The sequence below is a fragment of the Mesoplodon mirus genome (assembly GCF_964341445.2).
Source record: "Mesoplodon mirus genome assembly, chromosome: 19".
Lineage (NCBI taxonomy): Eukaryota > Metazoa > Chordata > Mammalia > Artiodactyla > Ziphiidae > Mesoplodon > Mesoplodon mirus.
The window spans coordinates 53,147,196-53,173,141 of record NC_138995.1 but is presented as its reverse complement, the minus strand read 5'-3'; the positions used below and the strand labels follow the sequence as shown (position 1 = coordinate 53,173,141).

General features: G+C 55.3%; 2 protein-coding genes across 2 annotated transcripts in view; both read right to left on the bottom strand.

Annotated features, from left to right (window-relative positions):
• Nucleotides 1-296: 296 nt before the first annotated feature.
• Nucleotides 297-11,538, bottom strand: SHKBP1 (SH3KBP1 binding protein 1). The gene is made up of 18 exons (XM_082607593.1): nucleotides 11,409-11,538; nucleotides 11,125-11,178; nucleotides 10,960-11,005; nucleotides 10,780-10,853; nucleotides 10,402-10,460; nucleotides 10,092-10,172; nucleotides 8,963-9,124; nucleotides 8,792-8,882; nucleotides 8,511-8,701; nucleotides 7,806-7,921; nucleotides 6,900-6,987; nucleotides 6,669-6,785; nucleotides 4,234-4,404; nucleotides 3,022-3,177; nucleotides 2,505-2,601; nucleotides 1,237-1,415; nucleotides 834-948; nucleotides 297-712 (listed from the first exon to the last, which is right to left on the bottom strand). The coding sequence occupies exons 1-18, from the start codon at nucleotides 11,492-11,494 to the stop codon at nucleotides 481-483; spliced, it is 2,115 nt and encodes a 704-aa protein (XP_082463719.1). The 5' UTR covers nucleotides 11,495-11,538; the 3' UTR covers nucleotides 297-480.
• Nucleotides 11,539-11,938: 400 nt separating this feature from the next.
• Nucleotides 11,939-25,946, bottom strand: part of SPTBN4 (spectrin beta, non-erythrocytic 4) — a 70,370-nt gene continuing 56,362 nt past the window's right edge. Inside the window, exons 23-35 of the mRNA XM_082606403.1 lie at nucleotides 25,747-25,877; nucleotides 24,675-24,879; nucleotides 23,912-24,292; nucleotides 22,380-22,624; nucleotides 19,711-19,849; nucleotides 19,533-19,617; nucleotides 18,978-19,174; nucleotides 17,771-18,390; nucleotides 16,618-16,687; nucleotides 15,696-15,988; nucleotides 14,351-14,524; nucleotides 14,163-14,205; nucleotides 11,939-12,961 (exon numbers count right to left, since the gene is read on the bottom strand). Coding sequence (XP_082462529.1) covers nucleotides 12,803-12,961; nucleotides 14,163-14,205; nucleotides 14,351-14,524; nucleotides 15,696-15,988; nucleotides 16,618-16,687; nucleotides 17,771-18,390; nucleotides 18,978-19,174; nucleotides 19,533-19,617; nucleotides 19,711-19,849; nucleotides 22,380-22,624; nucleotides 23,912-24,292; nucleotides 24,675-24,879; nucleotides 25,747-25,877 — 2,742 coding nt within the window. The 3' untranslated portion in view covers nucleotides 11,939-12,802. The remainder of the gene's footprint in view (nucleotides 12,962-14,162; nucleotides 14,206-14,350; nucleotides 14,525-15,695; nucleotides 15,989-16,617; nucleotides 16,688-17,770; nucleotides 18,391-18,977; nucleotides 19,175-19,532; nucleotides 19,618-19,710; nucleotides 19,850-22,379; nucleotides 22,625-23,911; nucleotides 24,293-24,674; nucleotides 24,880-25,746; nucleotides 25,878-25,946) is intronic.

Genomic DNA, 25,946 nt, shown 5'->3' with positions numbered 1-25,946 from the left:
GAGAAAAATGTTGCTAAGGAGCTACCTGGAGGTATCTCGGCACAGAGGCGGGAAAACCTGACTGAGAATGATCCCAGAGGAGAGCAAAGCCAAAAGATGGAAAGATATTCTGGATGAGTGATTGAGCCTTGGATCCAGCCATGCCTGAAGCCAGAGTGTAATCCAATTCCCCTTCTTTACTTAAACCAGGAGAGACAGATGTTCCTGAATCTACAGCCAGGGACCTGGTTGGGCACCACGGCTCTCCTACCCTTTCCCTAGGGGTGCCCAAACCCTCTCAGAATGTGACCAAGGTGTTGGCAGTGAGAACTTTATTAGGGAAGGGTGACTTTGGCTCCAGAAAAGGGAGATGATGGGGGCCTAGTAATACTAACCACTCCAAGGAGGCCCTGGCCCTGAACCCAGGGCTGTGACAGGAAGCGGGGCAGGCACCTGAGTCCCCCAGGGCCTGGGTATCTCAAGGCACCATGGCAGCCATGTTCAGAAGGAAGTTTCAGTGAGCTTCATCTTGGGGGGTGCAAGGGGAGCCCCGAGACCCGCGGAGGGCCGGGGGGCTGGTATCGGTGGCCGCTGGGGCTCCGGCCCACTCCGCACCAGTTCCTGGCAGCGTTCCACGAAGCTGCCTCCCCAGCGGCGCCGGGCCTCAGCCTGTGGGGGGCTCGGGCTCCCACGGCGGCCAGACAGGGAGGTGCTGCTGAAGGCTGAGTGGAGACTGAGGGGGTGATGAGGGTCAGTGCAGGTCATCAGGGTGGAGCTGGGTCCCCCCTGCCCCCAGGCCACCGTGTTCTGCCCTCCGCCCCATTGCTCAGAAGGGGAAGTGGAGTCACGCCTACCTGGTGAGAGAGGTCCGGGGCGAGGGGCTGGGGGGAGCGCCCCTCAAGGAAGCCAGCGGGGCTAGTTCGCACTGCTCCAGCTGTTCCAGCAGCTCTTCCTCTGTCAGGCCCCCTGCTGGGGGGTGCAAGGAAGCAGGGTCAGGGGCAAGACAAGGGCACAGGTCAAGAGACAAAGGTCATGTGCAAGGACTGAGGTCGGGATAGGAGGAAAGATGCAGAGGTCGATGGACAGGGGTCAGAAGCTAAGAAAGAGAGGTTAAAAAGCAAGGGCGAGGAGGGGTTGGGGGGCAGGGAAAGGGGCCAGAGGGCAAGGGCTTGGGGAGGGAGCTCATGGTGAAGGAGGTTGTGGAGAGGGTGCAGGGTGAGTCTGTGGGGCTTGGGACGGGACTGGAGCGGGAAGTACCCGGCGCCTGGCCGAGGCCGTCCATGGCGGTGGTCAGGTCCCACATGGCCAAGCTGCCGTTGGCCTGGCCAGTGAGCAGGTAGCGCCGGGGCCGGGAGCCCAGCCTCCGGGAGCCCTCACACTCGAGCACCGTGAAGGCGGTGGTGGGCGAGCCGTCCACGGAGCGCACGGAGCACACCCTGAGAGGGGAGGGGCAGGGGTCACCTTGGCCACACCAGGGCCTGGCCTGGTCCCTCTTCTCATCTTTATACCCCTCCCAGACCTCAGTCCCCACCGCCCTTGTGGTTTCAGTTCCTGCTTCTCGGATGATCACCCAAGCCTCTCCACCCCTCCCAAATCTACTGTCTTGGGTTCCAGCCCTGTGGGGACCAGGAGCCTCCTGGATGTCCCCAGCCCCACACACCCACCATGGGGCCCAAATGGGATTCTCCCCCAAACATGTTGCCCTCCCTGTTCCTGTCTCAGGGAGAGCCCAAGACTCATCCTGGGTGCCTCCCTCACTTCCCAGCATTCCCCATGGCCGGCCCCCTCCTCCCCTCCCCAGCTGGCCCTGATCAAGCCCTGCCCTCTCCGGCCAGGCATCTGTCCCAGCCTCCTCCCTGGGCTCTTGGTCTCCTCTCCAACCTCCAGTCCATCCCCCTCAGAGCGGCTATGGCTCCCCAGGACACTCAGGACAGTCTCAGCTCTTCCACACGATTGGCAAGGCTCCGCCCCTCTGCAGCCCCATTTCTCACCTCTTGGTGCTCCAGCCCCCAGAGACCACGTGCATGTCCCTGGTTATCCTCTCTGGCTGTTCCAGCCTTTGCACATGCTGCCCCTTCAGCCAGGCACAGACTTTCCCCGCCTTCCTTTCTTCTGCTCATTCCTATTTATCCTCAAGGTCTCTGCTCAGAGACTTCTATTCTACAGGCCCCCTTCCCAGGCTGGAGCAAGCAGGCCTCTGGGCTCCCACAGCTTCCCGTCCCTCCCCCATCCTGGCCCTCGCCCCCCAGCCTGTGCACACACCCCCAGCCCCCAGCCCGGCCCTGACTACACTGGGCATCTCTGCTTGCGGTCCAGCAGGGGCACCTGGGATTGTTCCAGCTTCACTCCCATCCACACATGTCACACCTTTGATACCCCAAACTCTAAATCTAGGACCAGGCTTGTGCTCCTTCCCAGCCTCTGCTCCTGCGGTGCCCCTTGGCTGGGATGCCCTTCTGACCTCCCTGGCATCTTGCCTTCTCCTCTGACCCCGCCCCCCCACCGTTTGACGCGACAGTCCTCACCGCTGACCAGTGGAGGAAAGACGCACGAAGAGCTGGCTGGCATTTGGTACCACCTTCTGAATGAACACTTGCTGGTCATCCCGCTCGCCGTAGGGGCCTGGGCCAGGTAGAGGGGGGTAGTCAGGGCCAGCTGGGGTCCCTGTGACCTCCAGATCCCAAGACTCTGCCTCCTTCCCCACTGATGAACCTCCCCCCCAGGACCAGGTCCCCATCCCCAGGTGGCTAGAGTTGGGTGAGGTCAGACAGGGTTGGGTGTCAGCGACAGTCAGTGCAGTTCAGGCACATCAGGGGCAGGGGGCGGATCCTGGGTCAGCAGGAATCAATGGGGGTAACAGAATTCAACTGGGATAGCTGGGAGTAAGTGGCGGTCAATAGGGGTCAGGTGGTGATGGGTGGAGGTCAACCCCATCAGCTCGGTGGGTCAAGAGAGGTCTACAGGGGTCAGGAAAGGGATCAGTGGAGGCCAACGGAGGTCAGGCAGGGTCCGTGCGGTGGGGGACCCTGGGCTAGGAGGCACCAATGTCATTGCCAGCACTGCAGCCGCCATGCCCATCGGCCGATTCCAGCGCCAGGATCTTGAACGAAGCGAGCGGGGTGGAGCCAGGCTGGGTGGAAATCATGCCACGGAAGCGAGTCACAGACCACGTCCGCACGTGGTTGTTGTCGGCACAGACTGAGGAGCCAGGGGGCAGCGGCAGGTCAGGCGCGGCCGTGGCATCACCACTGCCCGACCTTCCTGAGCCCCGGGATGACCTCCTTTCAAAGGTGTCAGGATTCAGGCCCCTCTGAATTCTTCCCTTTCAGAGAATCCTCTCTTCGCCAGAACTCCAAATAGTTAACAATCCCGTTGGCTCTGCCTCCAAGGCATTCCAGGGCCTGCTCTCACGTTTCCCTGTCCACTGCTCCCACCCCACCCCTACCCTGGTCCTGTCCATCTCATCTCCTGCCTGGACCATTGAAGCAGCCTCCTCCTTGGCCTTCCTGCTCCCATCCTGTCCCCACATGCAGTCAGAGGGACCCTGTGGACACCTGTGTCAGGTCACAGCCCTCCTCTGCTGTGAGACCTCCCGCAGCGCCATCTCATTCAGGGTTAAGGACAAAGCCTTCTCCATGGGTTACAAGGTCCCATGGACCTACCCCATCACCCCCCACCCTCTTCCTCACCCACTCCACTCTGGGCCCAGTGGGCCCCTGCTCTTCCTTAGACACACCAAACATCCTCCCACCTCAGAGCCTTTGCAATGCCTGTTCCCTCTGCCTGGAATGCTTGTCCCCACTGACCTGCACTGCTCATTTCTGTTCAGAGCTCCTTCCTCAGGAAGAACTTCCCGAACCATGCACTCTCCAGTGATCCTGGCACTCTCTTGGCCTCTCACAAAGCTTTGTTTTTATTCATGGCCCCCATCCCCACTGCCAGATAGTGATTTATATTTTTATTGATTTATTGTCTGCTGCCCCCACTAGAGCATCAGCTCCACGAGGGTAGGGACTTGGCCTGTCTTATCACTGTATCCCCCGTGCCTGGCAATCGCTAAATTGATTAATTTTCTCCTCTCCCTGGCAAATCCACTCTCCCCCAGACTGGTCCCCTTCACGGAGTTCTCCAGAGGCCACTCCCCACACACTGTCTCTCCCCAGTGGAAACCCTCATCCACCTGGCTTCGTGCTCACAGCTAAGCCATCCCTCCTGCAGGGAGATGGGCATGCGGGGCAGCCAGGCAAGGCTCACCTGAGATGAGGTGCTTCTCTGAGAGCATGATCTTGGTGACGGGGCTGCGGTGCACGGTGAAGGTCTGAAAGAGCTGAGGCCCCGAGCCCACGGTCTCGGGATGCTGCACAATGACACGCACGCCCCCTGAGCTGGTGCCATAGGCGATCTCGATCCAGTTCCCACTGTCACCTGGTGAGGGGCCGAGGAGGAAGAGAGGGACAGGGTCACAGAGTGACAGAAACCAAGGTAGAGAGAAGAGGCAACAAAGAACAGATGCAGAGTCAGAAAGTAAAGGGAGAGGGAGAGGTGGAGAGAACAAGGTGGCGAGACGTGGGAAACAGAGGAATGGGAGACAGAGGGACAGGGCAGAGAAACCAGAGACAGAAATTAAGACAGAGAGAGCGACAGATTGACATATGTACACTAATATGTATAAAATAGATAACTAATAAGAACGTGCTATATAAAAAATAAATTAAAAAATTAAAAAAGACAGAGACAGAGCTGAGAAGAGGGGGAAGAGAGGTCGAAAAATAGAGAAACGGGGAACCAAGAAACAAATCACAGGGAGGGACACAGAGACAAAGACTGACAGAGAGAGAGAGATGGAATTCGAGAGAAAGAAAGACAGAGAAACATAGAAAGGGACATATAAACAAACAGGCCAGGGTTCAGTCTCTTCAGGGAACTAAGATCCTGCAAGCCACATGGTGGGGTGGGGTCAGACAAACAAACAAAACCAGACAGACAGCAAGACAAGAAAATGAAACTCGACCCAGCGTGCCTGAGGGACTCCCCACCCTTGCCAAATTTCCACAGGGGAAAGGTTTGTTGTAACGTCACAAACTTAATGGACCATCTTAAGGAATGTGGGTAAAATGTGGTTTTAATGTTTTATGCAGGAGTTAGAAGCAATGGATTCGGGTTATGAATAGTAACATGGATGGATATTTAACCTAGGGCAGGATGGACAAAAGTAAGATACATAAACTGAGTTATATACCCCATACCACTTATGCAAATTCAAAAACATGCCCATAATATCCATTTTGTAAGGACACATACAAATGAAAATATAAATGCTAAACACGACAGAATAGTGGCACGTGGTGAGGAGGGGGATGGGGAGGAAAGGAGTAAATCAATGAAATAAGAAAGGGGCCTTAGGAATTCCCTGGCAGTCCAGTGGTTGGGGCTCCGCGCTCTCACTGCCAAGGGCCTGGGCTCGATGCCTGGTCAGGGAACTAAGATCCCACAAGCCACACGGTGTGGCCAAATAAATAAATAAATACAGTTTTAAAAAAGAAAGGGGACTTATGTGATGACATGCTGTGAAGTTAAGTTTATTATTAGTTTACGCCTGCTAGAAAAAAATTCACTGTGACCCCTACCTCACACCATACCTAAAAGTTAATTTGAAATGGAACAGAAACCTACATGTAAAAGCTAAAAGTGCAAAGCTTCTAGAAGAAAACATAGGGAAAAATCTTCACAACCTGGGGGTAGGGTAAGAGATCTTAAGCTCCAAAAAAGCACTAACCATTAAAAAAAATTAATCGTTACCCAAAGTGAACAAAGTCAGACACAAAAAGCCACATACTGCATGATTCCATTTACATTAAATGTCTAGAACAGGCAAATCCATAGAGACAGAAAGTGGATTAGAGGTGTCCAGGGGCTGTCAGGAGGGAGGAATGGGGTGTGATTGCTAACAAGCATGGGGTTTCTTTTTGGGTGATAAAAACGTTCTGGAATTAGATAGTGGTGATGGTGGCACAACTTTGTGAATCTACTAAAATTACTCAGTTGTGAATTTTATGGTATGGGAATTGTATCTCAGTAAAAACAAACAAAAAAAACTATTTCTCTGCATTTGCAATCAAGAAAACAAAACACAAAGACTGTCTCAAGTGAGAGAACTCAGCTTCATCCACTGTAACACATGCATCCTCTTTTTGTTTGATCGTTTGTTTTTTTGATTTTGTTTGTTTTGGGTTTTTGTTTGTTGTTTTTTTGGGGGGGGGGGTTGGCCACGCTACACAGCTTATGGGATTTTAGTTTCTGACTAGGAATCGAACCTGGGTCCTCGGCAGTGAGAACTCGGAGTCCTAACCACTGGACCACCAGGGAATTCCCAAGACATGCATCCTCTTTGTTTTAGGAGCGTGCAAGCATCACGCCCTAATCACAGATATGGGAAAGAAACACCAAGATCAACTACTAGAGGTCAATTTTGCCCCTGGTGAAGAGGCCCGCCGTGGCTGAGCACCTAGAACAGTGCCTATATGTAAGTGGTGCTCAGTAACTGTTTGTTGAATGACTGTATGAGCTGAATCTGTCTCCTTCTCCATAAATCTCACTGGGTCATGCTACACAAGTGATGGGGAGACAGCTCCGGGCTGCGGCCGGGGCTGGCTGCTGACGGCAGGGCAGGGAGCTGAGCTATAGCTTACTGGTCTTTGGGGTGAGGTAGACGCTCAGGGCTGTGACTCCATCCTCCGCCGGGTCCCGGTAGAGCTCGCTGACAAGGAGGTCATTGTCCTTCATGCGCAGGGGGAATTTCTGTACATCTTGGGTGGACAGGGAGGATGGAGTGGGTTTGTTCAAGGTACCCCAGCCTTTCCCCTCCTCTCCCACCTCTCAGGGGAGGTTCCCAGGCAGCTGGGGTGCCGGCTGCTGCTCACCCACGTAGTAGATGGAGCCGTTGTTGCAGCCCAGGAGGAGGAAGGAGCCTGCGGCATCGTAACTGGTGATGGGCTGCACCTCCTGGACCTGGGGGTGGGGCAGGGTGGGCTGTGGCCATGGTGCCATCCCTTCCTGCCTTTGCCTCTGCAGTGCCCCCCCTGGCATGCCCATGCCTCCCTGCTCCAGCACCCTCCCTCCAGCTTCTAGGCCCACTCCTCCTCAGCCTTGCCTGCTCCAGGCCTGCATCATCAGCGTCTGTCTCTGAATGGCTCTTGGTTGGCGCTTCTGTCTCGTGGCCTCTCCTTGACTCTGTATTTCTGACATTTCTTTATTCATCTCCATCTTTCTCTCTGTGTCCCTTCATCTACTACAGTCATTTAGTCCTGGTTTCTCTCCATCCACCCTCTTCCTGTCTCTCTGGCACCTCTGACCTCCTGTTTCTATTTGTCTGTTTCTCTGCATCTCTGTTTCTTTCTCTCTCCTTTCTCTGTTTGTCTGTCTCTCTCAGCCAAACGCTCACACTTTAGAAAACAACGCTGTGGGTATATTTTCTGTTTTACAGGTTGGACAGAGCTTGGGGCGAGTGCAGAGAGAATGACGGACGTTTGCACGTCTGTCTCTGGGTTTCCGCCTCCTCTACCATCTCCCCCAACCCGGTCTCCCACCCAGTGTCTGGAGAATCCTCTCTTCCTTTCCAAACCCACCCTCCTTCACGTCAGCCACGAAGGCCTCCTGGATCCTCCTTTGGCCTTTATCATACCCCATCCTACCCCACCCCTGGATCTGGCCCACTGCTGGGTCCCCTGGTTCTCTCCAGGTCGGGTGGGGCAGAAAGGAACCCCGCCCTGGGTCTGACTGGTCTGGGCACCCGAGAAAGGGGCAGCCAGGCTGGCCAGTGCCCTGACCTGCCAGTGCTTGGTGACGGCATTCCACACCCCAATGCGCCCTGTGTGGCTTGTGGCGATGAGCTGGTTCCCGACGAAGAACAAGGCCTCCACAGGCACGCCCAGATGGAAGACTCCTGCACAGGGTGAGGAAGGCTGAGCCAGGACCCCCTTTCACGGGGGAGAAGAGGGGTGGCAGGAAGGACTCCAAGGGCCAGAGGATTCAACTTGGTCATAGCATCTTTACAGGCTAGAGGATTCCAGCAGGAATTACAGAGGATTACAACGGGCCAGATTCCTGCTGCGGTGTGGGACTCTAACAGGGTGTGGAATTCTAACACAGCTAAGATTTTCAACAAAGGCAAAAAACTCTATGGGCGGCAGAGGATTCTCACGAGGATTAAGATTTGTTAGGGAACAGATTAGTCGAAGGAGTCAGATTTCTAATGGGAACAGATTCTAACAGGTCTGGGGTTTTACTGACATGGAGAATTCTCCCCAAGCAAAGAGATCTAACAGGGCAGTGAATTCTGACGGAAGAGAGAATTGTATGTGCGTGGATTTTTCTACCAGGCCAAGGAATGCTAACAGGATACGGAATTCTAAAGGGCTGGAGCATCCTAACAACACAAAGAGAATTGTGGCACGTGGGCTGTTTTAACAGGCCACAAGTTGGAGCAGAATTCTAAAGGGCAAAAGGGTTCTGGGAAAAGCCTGGTGCCATACCTATCTCAGAGCCACCGCCTTCTGCCTGCAGAGCCCACAGCAGAATCTCGCTGCCCGTGGCTGCTGCCACCATCTTGTCATGCTCACCCAGGGCCCCACTGAGCACCCGGGCTGTGAGTGCCAGTCGCTCAATGGGCCAGTCCAGGCGGGGACTGGAGAACACCAGCTGCCAGCCAGAGGCTTCCTTTAGCCTGGAAGATTGAGGGACATCATGACCCCTCACCCTGAGCCCTCCCCATCAACAGGGCTTAAGGTGTCCTCCCACCGCCTTCCCTGAGCACCTATAGCAGACAAGAAACTGGGTATAGGCCACAGCGATCCAGTTGTTGTGTCCACACACCAGGCGCACCATTCCCGGCTCCTCTGGTAGCCCTTGGGGGGAAAGGCAGGGATCAGGGCAGGGTCACAGGGGCCCACTGGCTGCCCCAATCTCCCAAGAGACAGAAATGTACCTGATGGGGAGGGAGGGGCTTTCTCGTCTAGCATTCGGCCCAGCAGCCCGGCATTGCCCAGGTTGGGGGGCATCGTGTTGCTCCGTCGAACAGGGGCTGGGCGTCCCCCTGCTTGCTGGGGCCCCACCAGGCTGTGCCTGTTCCGCCGCTTCACCGGGGACACTGTGGCAGGGAGAAGGGGCAGAGTGACAGTCATTGTCATAATTGTAATAATTGTCACATAGCAAGCACTTAAATTGTGCCAGATACTGATTTTGCCACGTGGGTAGCATCGTCTCCTAGAGAAAAGATTTTCGGTGGTGCAGGGACATGGCGTTAAATGAGACTGAATCACAAAGCGAGCTGCTCCCTTTTCAGTTCCTTTGAGCCCATCACAAAGAAAGAATCAGTTTGGGGCTGCCACGATATCGATACCTCTTCAATATTTGGCAATCTTTCCTTTTAAGAAATGGAAGCCTGTCTCATTGGCAGACAACAGCATCTACCCAGAGTTTAATTACACTGTTATGTTTGGGGTTTATTTCACGTCTACTTATTTATGGCATGAAGATAGTGACAAAAAGCTTCTATTTAAAACAATTTAAAAAAAACAGGGTCAAACTAAGTTAAGAGACCGATACGTCTTCATATTTGACAAACTTCAGGAAGGTTGTAGGTCTTGACTGAGGTTAGGGAAATAAAGCCATAAACTGAATTTCCCCACTCTGTTCCTTCTACCTATCAGCAAAGCCTAGTAGATTACAGTTCCCAATAACCACTGGTGCATATTCTCCATGGCCAGTGGGCTGGCTGCTCCATGGAGATTATAGTCAATAACTCTCCTTTAATATTTCTCCCCTCCATGCAAAGGACACCAGTTCTCCCTAAGCCTCCCTACAAGGAAATCAAACCTGGACTACAACTCCCATTAGGCTCTAGGGTAAGCTTCTGAGCCTCAGGGAGACTAGCTTGGCCCATTGCCTCATGGGAAATGCTGTTTCTTACTTCCTTTCCAAGCATCAGTCCAAGCATCTGATATGGAACTACAACTCCCATAGTGTCTCAGGGCCCACAGCTTAGGCACCCAAGAGCTGCAGCCTTATGGGAAATGTAGTCTTTAGTCCCCCCTCCATTCCTTAGTAGTTCCCACCTGGTGGAGGCAGGAAACCATTGAAGAGGACGTTTCCGCAAGAAGATCGATCCAACTCTTCCCGAAGCTGCAGACGACGAACTAAGACGGAAGGACTCAAAGGCTGGGACTTGGAGAACACTGAGGCAGATCCCTTTCCCTCTCCCCCATCTCTTTCTCCACAGAATATCACCACCCTCCTGAGACCCACGACCAAACCCAGGGCTCTCAGCTCTAACCCAACCTTCTTTCAGGAGAGAGGGGAAAGGGGGAGCATCACTAGAGGGCTGGTTTTCTATGGGATGAGGATGCTAAAGGGGGCCCCACTTACCCAGAGGAGTGAGCCCATAGAACTGGGCTTCGTGGAGGAGGCTGGAACCGTGGACACCCCTGGGTAGTAGAATTGACTAGGGGTCAGGGTCTGGGGAGTGGGAGTGGACAGAGAATTCTGAGGACGAAGTTTTCAAAACTGCACAGAGAATCTCAGGAGGTAGAAAATTTTGATGGGATCAAGATTCTAAAGGAGCAATGATCTGGGCGGTGAAAATGTGTGTGTGTGTGTGTGTGTGTGTGTGTTTTGTGGGGGAGAATTTTAAGGACACATAATTTAAATATGATCAAGAAGCTTAAGTGAACATTCTGAGGGGAAGAAGAGACTTCCCGGGGGGGTGAAGACGGTGGGGGACTCCCCTTTATCTTCCATGCCAACCTGGGGTCCAACTCTTTGGTGCGCAGGAAGTTGAGGATAGGGGCGAAGACGGTGGGGTCCCTGTCGATGAAGATCTGCGGGGAAGGGAAGCAGAGGAAAGATAGGGCAAAGAGCGGGGCTGAGTGCGGATCCTGTCCCTCCTCCTACCGGCCGCCCCATATCAGCTCTTGCTCTACTCACGGCTCCGGTCTCATCTTTCAGTGTTGAGATGCGTCCGCTCAGAAGACTGCAGGGAGGGGACGCAGAGCAGGTGTCACGGGCCGGGGTGTGTGTGTGAGGGGGAGATTAGGTCTCCCCATACCCTCTCCTCCCGCCCCCCCACCCCAAACTCGCTCTTCCAATCACCTGGAGAAGAAGGAGTCTGGGATCCAGGTGAGAGTCTGGCGAGAGGTACTGAATCTGTGCGGGGACCGTAAGCGGACGCGAGATGATGGAGGGAAGATGAGGAATGAGGCCCCCAATCTCAACCCGGTGAGTTCCCTTCCTTCCCCCAGCACCCATCCAGGCTCCCCGCCTCCAGCAGGGGGCGGAGCAATCCCTGATGGACAGGAATTCCCCCTGGAGAGGCGGGTACTCCCACCCCGTTCCCCGCTCCCGAGAGTAGCGCCTCAGGAAACTCCTACACTCACCTCTTGCCTCCCACGTTCAGATGAATCACCTCCCCGGGAGGTCCCCGACCTGGGACCCCGTCTGCTGCAGGGGCTGCGGCTGCCATGGCCCCCGGGCTAGCCGGCCGGCCTGCACCCGCTTCCGGGTGTGCATCCCGCCCCGCCCCCACCGGGTGCTCATTGGGCAGGAGACTCCCGGAGCCACCGGCGATTGGGTAAAGCGCTCACCCATCGCAGTTAATTTCTCCGCCTCCTTAAAGGGTCCCGCCTTTCCTGTCCTGGACGGGGCGGACCGAACGGCTCCTTTGGGGAAGTTGTTACCACGGATAGCAAAACGTTCCTCCATCCCTCTGGGGTTCCCGATTTAGGAATGGCATCTAGGTGATTAGTCGGGGGCACGTGTTTAGATCTCGAAATTAGTCCACACCAAGAGGGACATCTAAATGTTCTCCGCAAGACAGTTTCTTCCCCTCGCCCCACCCAGTCCTCCTGGGCGCAGCCCATGAAACGCGAACAAACCAGCACAGACCGTCAAAGCCAAAGGATTTATTATAGGTACACAGAGTGCGCGCCTGCCACACGCCCCCACACCCCTGGGTCCCAGCGGCTTCTCCAGGTAGCCATGGGGGCTGCCCACAACCCGGTTCCCCCACTCCCCAGGAAAGTGCTCCAGCCAGAAGCATGCAGGGGGAGGGCTTCCCCTCGCCCCTCCCCTCCCGAAGTGGCATTTACAGCTGGAGGGGGGAGGAGAGAGGAAGACAGTTTTGTGCTTTGACGCCCCTCCCATTAAAAGCCTTCGCGGATGCGGGGCAGGGGGAGGAGGAGGTCGACGTTTTGCAAAAATAAACTAAGTCAGGAATTAACCGCACGGTTCTGAGACGGCGGAGTGCGGGGGCTACGGCCCCTTCACTCCCCCTTCCCAGACAGAGATCAAGGCAGCATTGGAAGTGAGGTAAAGGCGGGGAGGGGGGCGTCCCCTCCCCACCCCCTAGCACCCTGGATGGTCCAGGGGACCTCACCAGCGCCCCCATGCCCATCCCTAGGGCGGGAATTATCGCCCCTACCACCCCAGCTTCTTGGGGATGGATCTGGGCATTCGGGCAGGGAGCTTGGCTCAACTGGCCCCTTACCCGCCCCCCCCCACAAGCTCAGTTATTGCATAAAAATAATGGAGCCCCAGCACCTGGGGTGGAGGTGGCGAGCGGGAAGGGGCCGAGATATGGCTATAGGGGCAGCAATCCCCCCACCACTTCTTGGGGTGCAGGAGAAGTCCCCTCCTTTCCGGTGCCGGTCAGGGCGCGTCCGCAGTGTTGGTGGGACTAGGGCCTCCCACCCCTGCGGAAGAGAAAGTGTCTTTGTGCCCACAGTGCGGGGAGGAGGGGCGGGGAGGTGAGTCAGGCCCTGCGGGTGGGAAGTCACTTCCGGCGCCCGCTGGCCCTGCGCTCCCCCGCCTCCCGCTTGGGATTGCCCTCGTCTGTGGACGACGTGGTGGGTTGTGTCTGGCCCCAGCGGGCGATCTCGGCGTGTTCCCCCACCGAGGCAGCCACAGCCTCCAGCCAGCCGTTCATCTCCTCCTGGTGAGAGAAACAGGACACAGTCTATATTTGGAAGACAGGAGACTGATGAATCTAGAATCAGACTGCCCACTCTGAACCTAAGTTTCCTCATCTATTAAATGGATAATAATAACAGTAATGATGATGATGATGTAAATAGTTACATAGCACTTATTTTGTGCCTAGCTCTGTTCTAAGCACTTTTGTGGATTAATTCACTTAATCCTATGCATTTGGATTATATCTAACTCCCACTATAGAGATAAACAACAAGAAGCAATAATATCAGCAGACACAAAGCACTGTAATTTTATGGGCCCTGTAAGTGCTCTATCTGTATCAACTTATTTAATTCTCACAATAATCCTATGATGGAAAACTATTTTTATCTCCATTTTAAAGATAAGTAAAAGAGGCATGGAGGGAAGAAAGGCCTACTTCATAGCCTCTTGTGATGATGAATGAGGTAACAAGTGTTACTATTTTCAGCATCTCTTCAAACCACCTCCATGCCTGCTCCTCCTCCCCCGACCTCTCCCCTTAGCCCCAGGCCCAAGGTCCACTCATTCTTGTCTCTCACACGCCTCCTCCTCCCCTCCCCACAGGCCTGCCCTAATCCAATCTTGTGCTCTCCCACTTGGGTTCCTGCCCTGGCCACCTCCACTCTCGCCCTCTCCAATCTACCCTGCACATGGTAGCCAAACGGATCTTTCTTATCCATCACTGTAACCCTCCCTTGCTCGAAACTCTGCCATGGCTCCCTAGTGCCCTTAGAATAAACTCCAGCCTCTGAATGATCCACGGTGTCCTTAGAGATCCAGCCTCTGGGAACCTTTCTGAGAACTTTCCTCCTTGAACTCTCCTCCAGCACAGTTAACCCTTTGCGATTCTGTACTTCCGGTTCTTTGCTCTTGTAGTTCACCCTTTTTTTTTTTTTTTTAAGCTAACTCCCTCCCAACTTTCTAGTTTCATCTCAGAGGCCAAGGCAAGGAGGTTGGACGTTGTCCTGGGGCCTCCAGGCCAGCCCCTGATCTTCCACCTCCCCCCAGCTAGATTAGGAACTTCTTCTGGTTTCTCATTGCCCATGGGCTTTCCCGTTTCAGCCCTGGTAACTCTGGCTTGTGCTTCTCCTCTTCACAGCCCCATCACTCTGGGCCAGGAGTCAGCCAGCCAGGTGGTTCCTGAGGTCAAATAGGGGAGAGAAAGGAACAGATCTCACCTCATCTTTAGCCTGGAGCAAAAACTCACTGCCATCCTGGGTTCTGTGGGAGAGGACACAGGATCTGGGGGCTCTGAGGCAGAGGCCCAGCCCACCCATCCACCAACCATCCTCCAGGGAAGCAGGGTATTGCCGGGAGGGGGAAGGTGGGTCTTGGACCCTCCCTCTTGCCCATTGAGGGGGCTCACTGGAGCTTGAAGACGTGCTTCTTTTTCTTGTAGTCACTAGCCACCTCGCTGGTGGCCTTGTGCAGGCTGAGCAGTGGCTCCCCGCCATGTGTGCCCCCCGATGCTGGGCCCTTGGCGTCCTTGTAGAAGCCCAGCTCCCCCTTGCTGAGCACGCAGTACAGGCTCACCCACGACCTGGGGTGACGACATGGGGCTCAAGGCAGAGTCGCAGCACTCTGCCTGAGTACTCTTCATTAATACCCTTCGTGGGCTGAATATGCTTGAGCCTTCCTCCCTCTGGACCTTTGCCCTAGTTGGGCCATACACCTGGAGTGCTCTTCCTATGGCAGTTGCTGAGCTGAGAGGAGGGTCTAAGTCTCTGGGTACCAAGCCTTTGTCCAGGCTGGCCACTGCTGAGGTTGGCCTTCCTTATCCCCGCCCACACTAAATTTCCTGAAGGCAACACTTAAGCTGTCTCCTCCACAGGCCTCTGCTTGGGCATGTTCCTCGCCACTCCTCCACCACCCCCACCCCGAACCCCGAATCCCCTGAAGGGAGATCTATTGGTCTACTGGTCTACTGTCTGGAGTGACGAATTCTTGTCTCCCCATTCAGCGGAAGCACCAGCCGAGGAGGAAGTCTTCCACGATCAAAATACATCCAGGTGCCCCTGTTTATTCCCACCTTGGTCTCAGCACAAGGAGGAAAGACTACCTCCACAGGCAAAACCTCAATCTGTTCTGCCAACTCCTTCTGCTTGTTCAACGCTTCCCTTATGGGCTCCACCTCTCCCCACATTCTGCCTCTCAGTTGGACAAAAAAGGGTTGGACAATCGGGAGCTGGACTCCAAGAGTAGACACATCACTGTTAGGCTCCCATCTGGAAACCTATATGAGGTGCCCCCCACCCCTCAGCCCTCAGTTTGGGATCCGCCCCTTATCAGGCCCTTCCTCAATTTTAAATTGAAATAAATGAACCCACCCCACTCACTGGTTGAAGGACCTCTCAAGGCTCCACCTCACGAGCCTTGAGAACCCTCTAGACGAGACCCCACATCGTTTGCTATTAGCTCTAGTTAACTCTTGGGTTGGTTGCTATGAGATTGAGTAGTAATAACTTTTTCTTCAGGTCCCGCCCCCATCTAAGCTCCACCCACTCACCCATTGGACGCACTAACCTTAAGCCCCGCTCCTCCGGTTCATTGATTGATTCTTTGAAGTTAAGGCCCCCTTTTCAGGCTTCGCCTACCCCGCCACGGGTTGGGCGCCCTGAAATTTAGCCCCACCCCCCTTTTCAGACCCACTTATTCATTCATTTGGCCCTGAGCTTGGGACCCGCCTTCCAAAGCCCCGCCCACACGCTCACCGGTTGGACGACTTGCGGTTAGCGTCGAGCTCGCGCTTGCGCAGCAGGAAGCCCTCGTGCTGCACTGTATGAGTGGGCGGTGGCGGAGGCGCGGGGGCGGAGCTGCCCTGGGCCGGGGCGGACCGCGAGCGCCGGCTTCCCCCGCCCTCACCACCCTCTCGGGGCCGCGGCCGCCGTCGCGGCTTGGGCCGGTCCCGCGCCCGCGGCCGGTCCGGCCGAGGTGTCCGCTCGGGCGGCTCAAGCCCGTTGGGCAGGCGGCCGGGGGGAAGCTCGCGAGGCTGAGGCAGCGACGGCTGTGTGAAGGGAGGGGGAAGAGGGGTGCTGTCCATAGTGGGGTGTGGGAGCCATCTGTCTGGGGGAACTCACAGGTCTGGGGGTCCCATCTGTCTGCAGGGCAATCTGTCTTGAAGGCGAGTATGGGAGGATCTCAGGGTTGGAGGCCCAACTCTTAAGGGCTCCCCCGGTCTTGGGAGTGGGTCTGTCAGGACTCCTACGTTTGGAATCCCTCTCTATCTAAGGGGGAAAGGAGTTAGACCTATGGAGGTAGGGGGTGCAGGCAGGTAGATGTCCCAGCGTCTTTGTAGGAGGAATCTGGGGCCTCCTGTGTGTGTACGGTTGTCGGTAAGGAAATCTGAGACCCCCACTGGGCTAGAGAAAAAGTCCAGGACAGATGTGGGAAGAGTCTGGAGTCTACTTGTGTGTGTGTGTGGAGGGCGGTATGAGTCTCTTACGTCGGTGACCTCATCTTTCTAAGGGAGAAAATTTCAGATTGTGGGAGGCATCTGGGGGCCCTCTCCATCCCGAGAGCCTCTGCAGGGTTCAGATAGGGGGGCAGGGCTAGGCACTGGTGTTTCTGGGATTCTGACTCCGGTTCTGAGGAGAGGGGCCCCCACACCCCCACCCACACCGAGGCTCAACTTACCCCAACAGGGAGCCCTGGGCCTGCCTCTTTCTCCTGCAGCTGCTCCACAATGTCAGCCAGGGTGGCCTTCCTGGGGGTGGGGGGGTGGGCACAGAAAGACCCAATGGAACTGGGATGCCTTCTCCCAGAGACCAGCCTGGCTGGCCAGAGGAGCCTCAACCTCTTAGCCTGAGATGCCAGGTCCCTGTCCACTTCTGCAGCTGCCTGTCTCACATGTCTGCCTTACACACCACAGGTGCTCAGCACATGTCTGCCAAATGGAAGATGGAACCTCTCTCCCCTCTTGAGTTTTAAGCAACACAAAGACCAAAATGCAGACTGGTGCCTTCAAGCCTTTGAACATACTGTTGCCTTTTTCCACCCACCCCCTAAGCTTTCAAGCTCCCTGGACTTCTCCCATCCCAGCCCTGATCATTCTGGGTCACACTCTCTGGTGACAAGTCTGTTTCCCCCACTGGACTGTGAGCCCCATGAAAGCAGGGCTGGAGCTGGTTGGGTCATTGCTCTCCCCAGCACATACCACACACAGAGTGGGCACTCAGCCAATGTTCACAAAATACAAAATTAAAAGGGGTCAGGAAGTCATTGTCACTGAAACGTATTTGACCAAAGGCCTCTTTCTGGGGACACAGCTGGTTGAAGTGATGTGCACAACACACTCAGGATTCTGAAAGGCCTGAGTTCCAGTCATGCTTCACCCAAGCCGAGTGACTTGCCCTCTGTGAGCCTCAGTTGCTCCATCCATAAAATGGATATGATTACAGCACCCAGTTTATAAGGTTGAGAGAGACTGTGATAAAGGGTCTTAACTCCAAACAGGGAGGTGATGGTTCCACCATTAGCCCAGTGGAGAAACTGAGATGCAGAGAGGATAAAATCCCTGCCCAGGGTCATCCAGGGGATTTGATGCAGGGGTCAGAAACTCAGTAGCAGAGAACCTGCACCTAGAGGAAGCCATTGCCACTGTGGGATAGTGGGAACGACTCCCAACCTCTTCCAGCCTCAGTTTACATCTCTGCAGAATGGGTGCCACAAATGTATATCTCCCTCCCTAGGCAGTTCTGAGCCCGGAAGCCCTCTCCGCTGGGCCTGTGCGGCTCCAGGAGCTCTCCGTGTCCCCCTTCCTCCACTCCCTGGGCACATGGGGCCTCACCCCTTGGCCAGGTCTCCTCTGGTGGGCATCTCCTGTTCGCTGGACTCCTGCCGCTCCAACCGCCGCTCCCGCCGCTCGCGCCGCCTCTCCATCTGCTCGTAGCGGCCCAGGGTAAGGCTGTGTGCCACCTCATGTTCCGTTGACTCCGGCCGCTCTGGCCGCCGCCTCCGCGCAGCCTCCTCAGATTGCTCGGCCGATTCCTGCCGCTCCTGCCGCCGCCTCCTGGGCAGCTCCTCCGCGCGATCAGCGGACTCCTGGCGCTCTGGCCGCGGCCGGACCTGCTCCACTGCCGCGGGGGCCCCAGGGGTCTCCGCGGCGTCCTCTGGTGCAGCCGGCAGGGCCGTGGGCTCCACCCTCCCCGGGACCTCCGGCAGCCGATCGATGCGCGGCTGGAGGCGCTCCGGCTTGAGCTCCTGGCGCACGTACCCCACCCGGGTCCGCACCTCGGCCGAGAGCGTGTCCGAGGCCCGGCGGGCCAGGGGCTCCAAGCCCCTCTCATAGCCCCCTGGTCGCAGCAGGGGCGCAGCCTTGGCCGCCAGTTCCGTAGGGTCTCCAAAGAACTTGCGCCCCAGTAGCGGCGTGGGTGGCTGCTTGCTCTGTTCTGCCTTGAGTTTCTCGATCTGGGGACAGAGGGGCCAGGCTCAGGTGGAAAGGCAGGGTGGGGGCGGGGCCTGGGAAGGTGGCTCTGGGTCGTCTGCCTCACCACCTAGTTTATTAGTTATTAGTGAAAAAGCAAGGTTGTCCAGGCCTGTCTCTGCCAGGAGCTTAATACCTATCTTCTCCTGCAAACACCTAGTGTTCTTTTAAGAATTGGCTAAATCATCACTTTCTCTAGGTGCCTTTCTGCCCCCCTCCATTGCCTCCTTCCTTCCAGACCTTAAGACTTTTAATTACAATGGTCCCTTCTCCTCATTCTTCAAGTCTCAGATCAGACTCCCCCAGGCCAAGACAAGTGTTTCTGGGCTCTCACGTCCCCCTGTGCTTCCCCCATCCTAGCCCTGGACTGTCGCTGGTGACAGGTGACAGGTCTGTCCCCTCCCCCCTTCAACCCTCTCCCCCCACCCCTGTACCCCCCAGAACTGGGAGCCCAATGAGGGTGTGTCTCGGCTCTCACTCAACACAGCGATGAGCCCGTGTGTTTGTCTCATACAGAGAGATGGGTGTGGAGCTGTGGGAGGGGTGCTGGGGCAGGAAATGGGGTGCTGACCGTGGTCAGGCGCCGTAGAGAGCTGAACCTTTCTTCCCAGGCTGCAGCCGCTTTGCGGAAGGCCTCGTGTCGCCGGATAAGCTGCTCCACCTCGTCCACGCTGCTCCCCAGCTCCCGGCTCTGCAGGAGCGGCTCCTGGGCCGTCAGCCAGGCATCAGCCACCACCGCCTCCTGGGCAAACTGGTGCACTTCCAGCACTGAGGAGAGACATTTGGGGTAAGGGTGCTGGGGGCACCTGTGGGCCCTTCACGGGGGCAGTGGCTATTTTTTCTGGCCTTCCACACCCGCTCTGGTTTCCCAGCCCTGACCGCTCTGGGCTCTGCAGGAAGGAGAGAGGCGGGGGCTATTTCTGAGGGCACCAGCTCCTCCCCTAGGTGTCTGCCATCAGGGAGTCAATGATAAGGCAGCCCCCTTGTCCACCCTCCCAGGCCTTCGTGTTTGCTGCTGAGGACCCATGGGGTGTGCAAAGCATGACTGTCACCCTCTGGGCTTTTCCTGACACGCTGGGGCATATCCCTGTGCCCTTGAGCCACGTGTGTCTGGGGCCCCACTCACTCTGCTGCAGCCATTCCCAGTGGCGGTCCCACTTGTCCGACACCTCCTCCTTCCTGGTTCCCAGCTTGTCCAGCTGTGCCTGGATCTGGGAGTGGCGGGTGGGGAGGGAGAGGCATCAGGGGTGGCTCCCACCCCGATGGGCACAGATGGCAGAGGGAGACCCCTGCTCCCCTCCCACCTCATCAGCCACTGCACTCTTGTTGAGCAGCAGAGAGCGCCCCAGCTCCTGGCAGGCTGTCAGCTCGGGCACCCGTGCCTCCAGCTCAGTCTTCAGGGCCTGGTGGTAGTTCATGAGCACCTCCACCGATGACACGTCCCTACAGTGGGTGGTGGGTAGGAATCTGAGCCATGGGCCGCCTCCCTCGACCTCCCCCAACCCTCCACATACGCAGCTCCTGATGAGCCCAAATCCCCGAGGCTGGGATTCCACACCACCTCGGGACACCCCCCTCCCATGATCAAGTTCTGAAGGGCCAATCTTCTTCACTGATTCAATGATTCCAACTTTCCCAAAGGGCTAAAATGTCCCACTTTGGTGATTCTAACCTAGAATTCCAAGATCCAATTTTTCTAATTTTCTAAAGCTATACTTCTGAAGCTTCCACTAGCCAATGATTCGAACCTAAGTCTGTGCTGTCCCATATGGTAACCACTAGACATGTGTGGCAGTTGAGCACTTGAAATGTGGCTGGTCTGACTTGAGATGTGTTCAAGTGTAAAGTAGACACCATATTTTGAAGATTTAGTATAAAGAAGAAGGTAAAATTATCTCGATAATTTTAATATTGACTACATGTTGAAGTAACAACATTTGGGGTATAATGGGTTAAATAAAATGAATTACTAAAATTAATTTTCACTTGCTTCTCTTTACTTTTTCTAATGTGGTTACAAGAAAATCTTAAGTTATATATGTGGCTCACATTTGTGGCCTGCATTGTATAACTATTGGACAGTGCCGTTCTAAGCTGATATATGGCCAAAGCAAATTCCAAATTTCTGAAGGTTCTGTCAGTCAACAAGTGTAGCTTTATAAGTCTTAATATGTCCAGGGACTTCTCTGGCGGCCCAGTGGTTAGGACTCCACGCTTTCACGGCTGAGGGCCTGGGTTCGATCCCTGGTTAGGGAACTAGGATCCCACAAGCCACACGGTGCAGCAAAAAAAAGAAAAATAAAAAGACTTAATATGTCCAAATGTATTTCTGATGGTCCCACATTGTAATGATTCCTACCTAAGACTTCGTATGCCTAGAACAATCTCCCTGATTCTCCCCTATCTCCCAAATGTACCCTCCCCAAAACTGTCTACCTCAGTAAATCCACCCATCATTCATCCGTGACTCCTCTTTTTCCCTCAGCCCCTTAAGCTAATCCATCAGTCAAGACTGGACATTTATAACTTGAAAACATACTCTGTGAAATGATATGAAATCTGAGATTTGTTTTAAAATAACTCCGTTAAGGGTGGAGGGGACGTGGGGGAGTGTATAGATGAAGATGGGCCAGGTGTTCACTGTACACATGTGGGTTCCCTATGTGTTACCGCTACATCTGCGTAGAGTTGAAATTTTCCATAATGAAAAGGTTTTTTCAATTCCTAAAATCCATCATGCTGCCTCGTTTCTTCAACGGCCACACTGGGCCAAGCCAACATCACCTCTCACTTGGATGATGGTAGCAGCCTCCTGACTGGCCTACCTGCTTCCACCCTGGCTCTCCACAATCTATTTGTCACAGGTACCCGGAGTGATCTTTCTCAAATGTGTATCGTATCACATCACTCCCCTGCCCTAAGCTCTCCCATGGCTCCCATCTCACTCCAAGCAAAGGGAAACTCCTCAGCATGCCCTGTTGCCCCTCTAACGTCATTTCCTGCCATTCCCCACTCTCCCCCCTCACTCCAGCCAGCCACAAGGACCACCTAGCCTTTGCTGAAACATGTCTGATGACAGCCTACTTCAGGGCCTTTGCACTTGCTGATCCCTCCACCTGGAAGACCCTTCCCCCCAAAACTTTACCCAACTCACGATCACTTCACTCAGGTCCCCTTACCTTGCTCTATTTTTCTTTAATTACTCTCTGAAAGAACATTACGTGTTTGTTTATTTACTTATCTGTTGCCTGCTTCCTCCCTCAGAATGTAAGCTGCATCAGGGCAGGGTCTGGACCTTGCTCACCATCTGGCATACAGTAGGCATCAATAAATATTTGCTGAGTAAACGAATGCAGGCTCAAGGCCCTACAGTTCACAAAAACAATGTTACGTATCCACCACTCTCCAGGCCCTTGTTTTCCTGGACACACTGCTGGGCTAACATTTCCCAGCCTCTCTAGCAGATACGTTGGGACCACTGAGCCAAGAGAACGTGAGTGCAGGTTTAATCTCTAAAAGGTCCCACGGCATCCTCCCGCTCTCTTTTTCTCATCTGTAGCTGGATGCAGAAGGTCCAGCAAATCACCCCAGGGCTGATGATGGAAGAACACTGGCTCCCAATCACCGTGGGACAGGCTTCTGCTGGATACTTATATCGAACTGTTATGTGAGCAATAAATCAGTGCCTACTAGGTTAAGCCTCCAGTACACCTCCCTGTCCCTATCTTGAGTCAGCCCATCCCATGCTGTGACACCTCCACAAAGGCAGGAGGACGCACTGTGCTCTGAGCCCCAATGCCAGGCCTGACAAGGGGTCTTAAAACACAAGCAGCATGTAGAACAGTGCATGGTAGGCAGAGGTGCCACACAGGTATTGGCTATTGTGAAATTTTTTTATGGGAAGGGGACTGCTGATGGGCTGGGGGTGGCTGCCCAAAGGCAAGTAAGAAGCCTGAGGTGTGATGAGGGGCACCTGGGCTTGTCAGTTGCCCCAATCTGGCTGGCGATGCCATCCATCCAGGAGAGCAGGTCACGGGCCTGGCTGTGGAATCGCAGGGCGTCGGCCGTGGAGCTCACGTGCAGGCGGGCGTCCTCGCAGGCTGCCAGCAGCTCCTTCCAGCCCAGCAGCACCTCCTGCTCCCGGCTGGCGATGGCCTCCGCGTACTCGCCCGCGTACACCGTCCGCAGCTGGGCTGCCCCCTCCTGGAGCTGCCGTACCTGAGGGGCATGCCAGGTCGAGCACCAGCCCTCCACGGAGTCCAGGCTCCACCCTCTCTTTCCCCCATCTGCTGGCTGGGTGCAGAGCCTAAAGAAGTAAGGAGCCTGCACCCTTGAGATTCCAACTGGGTTTCATTCCTATCCGCTGCCTGATTTCTTTTTGACTTTCCCACTTTCTGACTTCTTTTAGACCCACTACCGTATTTCTCTCATGTCTGCTGCCTGATGTTTCTTTGACTTACCTGCATTCTGACTTCTTTTACACCTACCATCAGGTTTCTTTCAGTCTACTGTCTGATTTCTTTTAGTCTGAGAGCTCTATTTCTATTGGGTCTGCCACCTCATTTTTTTCAGGCTCACCTCTATCTTGTTTCTTTCAGGAAACCCTTCCTCCACCCTGACATCTATTAGACATGCTGTCCAATATTTTCCACTCAATTGTTTCAGACCCACTCCCTACTACCCAATTTCCTTCAGAATTGCTATCCAATTACTATCAGGTCTCCTGCCCAATTTCCATTGGTTCTGCTATGTGAGTTAGACCCACTGCTCACTCTCCATGAGCTCAACCACCTGATTTCTTTTGGAGGGACCACCATACTTGTATCAGACCCACCATGTAATCACTATCAGTCTCTCTGCCTGATTTCTAACAGTCATCTGTATGATGCATATAAAATAATTGTCCAATTTCTACCTTCCATTAGACCTGCAACCCAATTTCCTTTGGTTCTACTGCTTGAGTCCTATTAGGCCCACAGCTTCATTTCCATCTGATTTCTCAGATCCACCTCTTAATTCCTATCAGACCCACTGCTTGATTCCTATTAGCTCTGATTTCCATTCATTAAATCCAAACCCACCAAATTTCTTCGAGGAAAGTCATGTGATTTCTATCAGAGACCTGCTGCCTAATTTCTATCTGCCCCACAGCCAAATTTCTCTCAACGCCCTTCCAATTCCTTTTAGACTCTCCATCTGGATTTGGGTAACAGTTTCTGGGAGAACCCCTGCCCCATCTCCACTGGAAACACTGTCTACTTTCTATCAGCCACGCTATACCACTTTTCTTCCGTCACTGTCTGAGTCTGTGCAGCAGGCCATCAGTCCGTTTTCCACCTGCCACATCATGTGACTTCTCCCTGTTCCGTGGTCTGTTTTCTATCTATCCCACCATCTAATTTCAATGTGGTCCACAGCCTGATTTTTGCCTGCTCTGCTGCCCCCATCCCTTGGTCACACTGTCCAGGCCCTCCCACCTGTCCCTCCTGGCCGCCAGCTCCGCACCTGGGACACGAGGAGCTGCAGGTCATGTTCAAAGGCGCGCAGGGTCCGCTGCATGGAGCCGGCACTGGGCCTCGGCTCAGGCGGGGTGGTCAGGCGAGGCAGTCGCCTCCGCTTCTCCTCGATCTGTCCTTGAAGCTCTCGGGCGTCGCTGAAGAACTTGTGCAGCTCCCGAGAGGCGGCCAGCAGCTGGGCCCGTGTGCCCATTAGCTCCAGAAGCTCGGCCCAGGCCTCGTTCAGCCCATCCTTCCACTCAGCCATGGTGGCCGCCGCCGTGTGGCCGCCCTCGATCAGCTCGTCCACCATCTGGTTCACTGCCGCCAGCCGCTCCCGCCCTGCCGTGCCGGTCTCACTGGCGAACTCCGAGAATTTCTCCTGCAGCACCTGCCACCAGGAAATGGGGGGCCCAGCGTGGGCAAAGGTGCTGTACACGCCAGCCCCCTCCAACCCACCATCTTGTGTCAGGTGCGAATAATAACAACACTAATGATGACAACCAGAACAAACAATATCTGACGCTTACTGAGCACGCATTCTGTAGTGATAACAGTAACAAGAATAAAAATAAGACGACAAGAACAGGCCCTGTGTGTGCTCAGGACTGTCCTAAGGGCTTTACGTCATATTAATCCATCTGTGTCTCAACAGAGCCATGAAGTGGTGCTATTACCATTCTCCCATTACGGATGGGGAAACTGAGGCCCAGAGAACCTTAGTAGCAGACACAGTGGCCACTGGATCATTGTTCCTTCCTAATGCTGCTCACCGTGACGTGCTCAAAGTCCTGGCCGAGCTCCGGTGAGCCAGCTACCACCTCCTTCTCTGCGATCCAGTGCTCGAGCTCGTCCACCTGGCGGCTGAGCTGATACAGCCAGTACTGCTGCTCCAGGCCCACCCGGCGTTCCTCGCCCAGCTCCTTGAGTGCCACGTACAGGCGGTCCACCTGAGACTGCCGCCGGCTGATCTGCTCGCTGCTGGGGGACAGGGAGGGGCAGGGATGGAGCCCCCTGAGACTTCCAGGACAGAGCTCTGACCCCCTGCCACCCCCTCGCTCAGGGCAGAGCCGTGCAACCCTTCAGGCAGGCCACCCTTCAGGCAGGGTTGAGTCCCGTCAGACTCCTTCACGAGGGACTATGTTCTGCAAGCCTTGGATGCAGCCAACCCAGCACTTGCATCTCAGCGCTCAGGGACAATTCTGCTTTCCTAAGCTTGATAAGCTCATCACCCCCTCTCACCCCCTCCCAGCCTTCCAGTCTGTGGTCCCACACCTGGCCCCTCCAGCGACCTGAGTGGGACTCCAGACCCCCTACTTGGGTCCCCAGCCAACCCACCTCACCTCCAGTCCCAGTCTCCAGGCTCAGGCGGACAGAGGTCTAGCTCTGTGCCTCTGTCTCAGATCTCACCCCTCGGCCCAGCCTCCTAGATGTGGGCCCTGCACTTAAACTCAGGGAGGCCATATGACCCGCTGTCCAAGAGGTCTCAGGCCATGCCCAATCACAGTGCTCCAGGATTTTCTGTCCTAGGGAGAGGACCCTTCTCTGTCCTGAGCTCTTACTTCTCCCCTCAGACCTAGACATCACCCCCCTCCCCTACACTCAAATCCCAGTGCTCCCGGCCCCACCCCCTCAAACATCCCTGCGCAGCGCTCCTCTCTTCCCGGCCCCCAGCCACTTGCCAAAATCCGAAAGCACCAGCCCGGGGCAATGAGGGACCCCTCCCACCCCAATGTCCAATCCTGGCCTTGCCCCAATTTCCAACAGCGAAGCTCCAGATCCTGCTGGACCATCCCCCAAGAACCGGCCCCGCCCCTGCGTGGCCCCGATCCCCCGCCCGCCCACCTGTCCGGGTGCCCCATCTCCAGCAGCGCCCGGCACTGGCGCGACAGCTGCGCGATGCTTTCCTCGTAGTTCTCCACGCCCTGCTCCAGCTGCAGGTGCTTCTTGAGCAGCTGCAGGGTGCTCTGTTCGTCCTGGGGGCACACGGCGCCCGCGATGAGGCGGCAGGGGCCGGCCCCGGGCTCCAGCGCCCCCAAGCCCCC

Excerpts from the sequence above, each read along its gene's own strand:
- SHKBP1 (XM_082607593.1), bottom strand. The coding sequence starts at position 11,494 with ATGGCAGCCGCAGCCCCTGCAGCAGACGGGGTCCCAGGTCGGGGACCT. Across the intron at positions 11,006-11,124 it reads CCAGACTCCTTCTTCTCCAG|TCTTCTGAGCGGACGCATCT; the intron begins GTGATTGGAAGA and ends CCCTCCCTGCAG. Across the intron at positions 4,405-6,668 it reads CTACCTCACCCCAAAGACCA|GTGACAGTGGGAACTGGATC; the intron begins GTAAGCTATAGC and ends GCCCCTCACCAG.